General features: G+C 45.9%; 1 protein-coding gene across 1 annotated transcript; it reads left to right on the forward strand.

Annotated features, from left to right (window-relative positions):
- Positions 1 to 5,592: 5,592 nt before the first annotated feature.
- On the forward strand, positions 5,593 to 6,816 carry LOC147891147 (U-box domain-containing protein 19-like). Its single transcript, XM_087389164.1, has one exon. The coding sequence runs from the start codon at positions 5,593 to 5,595 to the stop codon at positions 6,814 to 6,816; it is 1,224 nt and encodes a 407-aa protein (XP_087245290.1).
- The last annotated feature ends 447 nt before the right edge of the window (positions 6,817 to 7,263 follow it).

The following is a 7,263-nucleotide window of genomic DNA, read 5'->3' on the forward strand; positions in this document are numbered from 1 at the left end:
CTTGATTGGCTACAACTGGCTCTACATAAAGCCGAACGCAATGGAGAGACAATAAACAAGCGCGAGCGAGAGTTATCATCTGGATGTATGATGCATGTAAGTTTCTTACCTCTTGATGTAATTAAGTAATTATTTGTGGCAATATACGCTATAAAATAGATGCATCTTCATTGTTCTAATGATGCTCTTTTACATTATAAAAAGTACAATGCATTATGGTCATATGGATGACATTTTTACGTGGAACGCATCGATTCAAAGAGAGTCACGTATTACTGTGGAGTCATGGCTAACTTCACACAAGATAGCTGAGCAAGTGCTTCAGATACCAATCTTCTCTCCTCATAGTTGGATTATTGTGGAACCATATGCAAAATCTATGAAGTTGATTTCAAACGATTTAGTATTTTCATTCTTGATATAAAATGGTTTAGAACTATTTACAACGGTCCCCATGCGACAGTGAGAAAAGACAGTAGCAGTTTCTTTGCAATAGACTCCACCAAACTTTGGACCGATGAAAGTGATACTTTTGTTCTTCCCGAGCACTGTGAGCAGGTGCATACTAATGATTTAATTAATCGAAGCTTTCATTTTTAAAGATCCATTGATACATGTACTTAAGCATCATTTCATATATATAATTGATGGCATTTGGACCCATCTTCAATATAGGTGGTTTTTCATCCGGATCGTTCTGATCCAAGATGGTGGTACGTGATCCAAGTTGCACCACGAAGTAAGCAATTTTTTGAAGATAGAGATGTGGATATGGAGATGCCACTACCAATGCCGGATCCAATTGATCCAGATGGATCTAGCGAAGAAGATGAAGATCACAATATGAGCCAAGAGGAAGATGCGCATAATGACATGGTACGGGAGAAAGATGGAGATCATGATATTGAGGAAGAAGATGATGATCATCAAGAATTACCACACTTTATTAAAGAAGATGATCAAGTACTCTTAGGTGAATGTATGATGCTAGAGTACGATGATGATATAGGAGATCAACTCGGTATAGAGTTAGAGATAGACTCGTTTGGCGCATTAGACTTGGCTCAAGCCGTTGATGTAAATGCTCTTCATTGATTTTTTTCATCTCAAACTTGGACATGAATATATGAGCTTCAAATTTGATGTGCATGCTCTTGTACTTTTATTCTCTCAAAGGATCAAACATGTATGAAAATTTAAAAAAAATTTGTCATTGGAAAAAACTATCCTTTAGGGTCGGTATGGGAAAAAAAACTCTCTGTAAAACTTCACTATAGGAAACTGTCTCAGTGTCGCTATATCACGACCATTACTAATTTGATAAGGGTCGCTATATAGTGACTTTAGGCAAACGTCGCTATATCGCGATGTTTTCCTAAAGTCACTATATAGCGACCCTTAACGAAGCCCGCTTCTAATATCGATGATTAGCGCCCCACGCACGCTAAACGTCGGTACTTAAGCGTCGCAATAGGATTTGTGTGTAGTAGTGATAGGCGAAGCGAGAGTGAATGGTGCATGCATCTAATTCTTAGAGCCAAGCCTCCCCGAACAGTGAGTGTGTTTGTGAGCGCACGACTTTGTACTCTCCTTCTGTGGGAGTTGGTGTGCGCTTTCTTGATGTCCTTGAGGGGGGCGTGCCTGTTGTTGTCGGACCAACCTGGGTGGCCAGTCGCATAGACACTTCCTCGATCCCTTGCAAATCCTCAATTGGGAATTGGGAGGGCATGCGGATTGTGGCCGAGGATGTGCTTTGTGGCCGAGGGTGTCCATGTCGAATGTGAAGAATACCCATGGGAAAGAATGAGAGTAACCGAGTGACGCTCGATGGAATCGGTGGAAGAGAGTGTTTTTGGGTGTTCCCTTGTTTCTCTTGTAGTGCCCCTCTGTTTGCCACTTCATCCCCCTTCACTCTCCTGTTCCCTTCTCCTTCGCTCTCCATTTTCCCCTCTCTTCTCCCCTCTCCCCCTTCCCTCTTCTTTCATGGAAACAAATTGCAACAATCTGGAAGCCGCTTGAGTGACACATGCGGACGACTTGTGCCTTGCATTGCACTCACAAGGAGTAGCTTAGAGTGGAGGCTCCATCGGCATATCTTCAACATCCCCACGACACTTGAGTCACCATCGAGACCACATTTTTGGTGCTGCTGCCAAGGAAGGGAACGGTATGCTTTTGCATTGCACTTGCCTTCTTTTGTTATCTATCCACTTCAAGCTTAACTTGGAGCTTTATTATTGGATGTGTAAGAGAGAAAAGAGTGAAGAAGTGTGAGTTTGGATGGAAAAGTCAAGAAAGCTATCTTTTTTGCTGGAAAGTCTTTTTTTATCATTTGAAGCATGTTTTTTATGTTTCTTAGTGTTTTGAGTTGTTGGGAAGATAGTTGAAAGATTGCTAAGGCGTGTATGATGTCTAAACACACAAAAAACAAACAAGAATGGTGATTCATGCTAAATTTCGAAGTTGTTTTGTGTGGTAAAACTCACCCTCTAAGAAATCTTGCATTTTGGCATGCATAAGTTATTTTTCTTTTAAGTTTTTTTTCATTGAGTAGGTAGACTAGGTAGTATAGCTCACCCCCCTAGCATAAAAAAACCTGAATAGAAACTCGAAATCCTTCAAAAATCACCAAAAACTACTCGGCGACATAGTATTTCTCTATCCCCATGGGTCGGCAGCTTAGCGAGCTTGTATTCAACTTGTGCAAACAACAATGAAGACCAAAATCAACCATTGGCCTTTTATACATGTCGCCTTTTGAAGGGAGGGCCAACCCTTTTCCTTTTAGCAGTCTCCCTCTCTTTACATTAAAAGGGTCTTAGGCCCGTAGGGTGCCAAGGCATATTGCTATTCTTTCCATCTCTCCCTACTAGCAGAAATAGTGCTTATGTTAAGCATATAAGAGTGCTTGGGACAAGCCTGGAATTAATAAGTGTTCATAATCGGCTCAAACTCCCTAAGCTTATAGTGTACTCCTTTCATGCTGCAACTGTTGAAGTAAATCATGAAGCCTAATCACCTCTAATCACTGATTACCCTGCATTCAGCGATTGTACTTCGTGGATGTTAACACCCATCTTGAAGACAAGTTTTTTCTCACAAAGCTTGGATATGAATTCCCACTTTGCATCCTTCTTTTTAATTGACACCATTAACGTCCCCTTCTCCATCATGTGATCCAGCTTCTTTTTAGCTTCAATCAAGACAAATGTATCCTTCATTGACCAAAAAAATTGGCCATATTGGGGCTTTTAAAAGAAATTTCATTAGCCGAATCAGTGAGATCGGGGACTTTTGAATCTTCTACTGCTACAGCAAAAGATGCTACTACAGTAGGTTGAGAAGAGGGGGTATTCTAAGGTAGTTCACAAGATTTTGGGGTTGCAGGAGCTTGATAACCATAAATTAAGTGTGGGCAAGGTTTTTCAACTTTAGAACATACAAACAAGTCTAAGGTTCTTGCAAGAAAACAAAAGAAATGGAGCCATCTCTCTCTCTCTCTCTCTCTCTCTCTCTCTCTCTCTCTCTCTCTCTCTCTCTCTCTCTCTCTATTGAGACTATTGAAATATTACAAATTCATGAAATATTACTACTCAAAATAACATTTACCTTGAAAGATGGCAATGTACATAAAAAATAACATTAACCTTCAAAGTTGGCAATCTACCTTAACAGTAACCCTTCCATAACATATCCCTAAACCAGCCTTTATAGCAGCTATTTACAGAAAACCGTTGACTGAAAGGCCATTCAAATAACAGCCTGTAACAAAAAAAAATTTATAGAAACCCTTTTTTATTGGCAACTGTAAAGGCAAGACCTACACTAGAAGAAACACTACGAACCCTACACCACCACAACCTTGAAAAAACACAACGAACTCTATACCACATCGAACAAAAACCAAAACACGACCTTGGCAGCTGCAATGACCTCCTTTCCAGATGCCTTCTTTGTGTTCTTCTTCACAAGCACCTTCACCACGAATGCAGGTTTATCCAGAGGCAAAGGCGTCACACGTGAGCTTCACTGGTTCATCCTATGCAGCAAGGGGTTTAGCAACCATCGGTTCCTCGTGCTTTGCAAAGGGTAGAGGCAAAGGGGAAGCCAGAATCTGCTTTCCAAAGCCAAGGGCACAAACAACATCACATCAACAGACGTGCGGGCTCGGACAGGAAAGAAACCCCTTTTAATGGGCAATTTTGTAAAGGAAAGACCTACATAAGAAGAAACACCGTGAACCCTACACTATCCCAAATGCTAACACCTTGAAAAAACACAACGAACCTAGAGGAGGGCACAAACTCAAGGTCCAAGTCTGTGTCTTCCAAAGTAGAGTTGAGGTCGAAAATGTCATCACTAGCCATAGCAAAAACAGCCACCGAACGAGGGAGAAGTGCGAAATACAAGTAGAGCAAGTTTGTCGATAGTCTACAGCACTGTGGAAACATAGTAGAAGGAAGGCGGATATAAAGAATGTAAAGAAGAGGACATGACGAAAGAGCCCGAGACACCTTTGAATGCCCAAGGCAACTGCGGGTGGCAAAACAATGTCGAGGAGTGCCTTGGACGTTGATGGAGTGCAAGTGGGGTCAACAATCGACGGCGGCGCTGCACGGTTGAGGGATGCCATGGCATGGAGGCGAACGGGAGATAGGAGCAATTTGTAGGCAAGGAAGGAAATGGGCGAGCTGAGTGGAAAAACAGGCGAGAAAGGAGACGAAGGCGAGGGGAGGAGGCACAGCTCAAGCTCCCCATAGCAGAGCTCCACGAAGGCGAGCTCGAGCTCCCCAAAGCAGAGCTTCATTGGGAATGTGAAAGAGAGAAGACAGGTGGGAGAGCACATGGTCCTCTCCACCAACCCTCTGCATGCTTGTAACGTTACCCCCAACTGGCTTGCGTGTCGCCGGTCTCATCTCGAGTCACGCATGGGTGCTATTTTTGGCACCCTCAAAATCCAAGATGCCCAAGTGGGGACATGAGGGCACATCGATTCGCCCTCCAGATTAGAGCGCGTGAACAGGTCAATAGCGCCCCCATGTGTGCTCCAACCAATGAGTGTGCACAGGCTCTAAAGATCGACGGCCTTGCATGCATCATGCATGCGGGCTCAGCTTCGGGACAAATTCTTTTTGTCCTGGTCGGCTGAATGAGGAAAAACCGACGGTTAAAATTGAGTAAACGAAGTTCTAACTCAAAAAAGCACGGTTTCGCCAAGTGAGAAAGAACGTGACATTTTACTTGTTAGTTGCGGTCATTTCGATCTATATGTTTGTCGTAAACGAGCTGAGCATCGAAGTTTCCAACTTACGTGCATGGAGAACTCCGAACGTGCTTGTCCCTATGTGCAGTTCCTTTTATCCCAACGATTTCTCTCGACATCCTGCGGGCCTCGTAAGCGCGTGACTGTCTAGACGGTCGAGCGAAGAGCCAATTCGTTCTGGTTGCTGTGCAAGAAGCAAGATCCATCTTCATCTGCTCATACAGTTTGGCGGCTGAAGAGTGTGTGCTTCACGGAGTGCGGTGAGGACGTAGACGCTCCAGATCTGCGGGATTACGATCGAGCCAGACCGAGCTAGTGAATTGGGAAGGATGGCTGCGGTTGCGACGTCGACCAATCCGCTGCTGAACGTCCTGATCCAGGACCTGACGGGCGCGCAAGAGGAGGAGAGGAGGCAGGCTACGGAGCTACTGAGGCTACTGACGCAGACGAACGTGGAGCACCGGAACTGCTTGGCGAAGAGCGAGGAGGCGATGAGGAAGTTGATAGAGATGGTGAACGGGGAAGGGGACGAGAAGGCAGAGGAGCACGCGACAGCTATACTGTTCCATTTACTGATGAACGAGGGGCTGAGGAAGGAGCTGGGGCAGATGGGGGTGGTGAAGCCGATAACACAGAAGGTGGTGCGCGAGGGGAAGAATGTGCAAGGGAGGGAGAAAGCTGCCGGAGCTTTGCTGTGCTTGGCGAAGGTGGATCAAAACAAAGCTCCCGTTGGCATCTATGGCGGCATCGCAGGCCTCGTTTCGCTTCTCAGCTTAGCTTCCTCGCGAGGAAAACAAGATGTCCTGCGAGCTTTGCTCCATCTCCTCGCCTACGATGGCAACAAAGCCCTCGCAGCTCGCACCGGTGCTGCCCCTGCCCTCCTCGCCCTCCTCTGCCCCTCCTCCCCTCCCCCTCCTCCTCTTCTTGACGACTCGCTTTCCCTCCTCGGCCTCCTCGCTCACCACCCCGAAGGATCTTCCTCCATCGCCTCCTCGCTTGGTGTCCCCCTCCTCGCGTCCCTCATCCCCTCCCTCTCTTCCCTAACCTCCCAGGAGAAAGGGGTCCTCGCCCTCCTCCGCGTCCTCGCCTCCCAGCCCCACCTCGCCCCGCACGCCGAGAGCACGCCGCTCGCCTCCTGCCTCAATGAGGTCTCCATCCACGGCTCCAAGCGGGGCAGGAGAGCCGCCACCACGCTGCTGAAGCTCTTCATGGACGTGGAGGTGGCGTCGACAGAAGGAGCAGGAGGAAGAGGAACGGGGCCAGGATCAAAAGGCGGGTCTGAAAAACAATATAATGAGGGAAGCGAGTCGAACAAGATCAAGGTGGAGCTACCACCTGAGGAGAAAGAGGAGGAAGAGCCAGAGGAAGAGATGTTGGGAGAGGAGGAGGCTGATCGCCATGGCGAGCTCTACTACGAAGCATATCCTGCAGAGGAATTAGCTATCGAAGCTCGAGCTCACCATCTTCAAGACGAAGACGACGAAGAAGAAGATCTCTCGTCGCCCTTCATCGAAGTCCCGCTCTCTGCCCTTGGCCCCTCTCCTCCTTACTAGGATATCCAGCTAAATCTAGCCTCCCTAGTTTGGCTGCTTTTTGTGCTCGTAGCTCGCTCGTGTATTCATCACTATGCCACTTCATGCTTTCAGCTTTACCCTTCGTCCATCCTCTCTCTAGCATTATCAGTCCATCCTCTCTCTAGAGATCATGTCTTAGCCTTCGAATTCTCCTACATTCATGGTGTCTTGTATGTTTAATATCATTGTTATCTAGGCCATTTTGTGCACACCTTGGCTTCATGTAGATGTGCTTCATGGAGAGAGAGAGAGAGAGAGAGAGAGAGAATAGAGTTCGCAGGGGAGTGAATGTGTCACTTATGATGCTTGCAAATAAACAAGGCCGATATTCCTTATCTTCCCTTATTTATAATTTTGCAGTTGCATTGGGAAGGTACTACATATGAAAACTTTAACAATGTAATTTTAAATTACAAGTTCTTATAA

Source organism: Dipteris shenzhenensis, chromosome 18, assembly GCF_047967505.1.
Source record: "Dipteris shenzhenensis isolate YYH24624 ecotype China chromosome 18, Dip_SZ_1.0, whole genome shotgun sequence".
Taxonomy (NCBI): Eukaryota; Viridiplantae; Streptophyta; class Polypodiopsida; order Gleicheniales; family Dipteridaceae; genus Dipteris; species Dipteris shenzhenensis.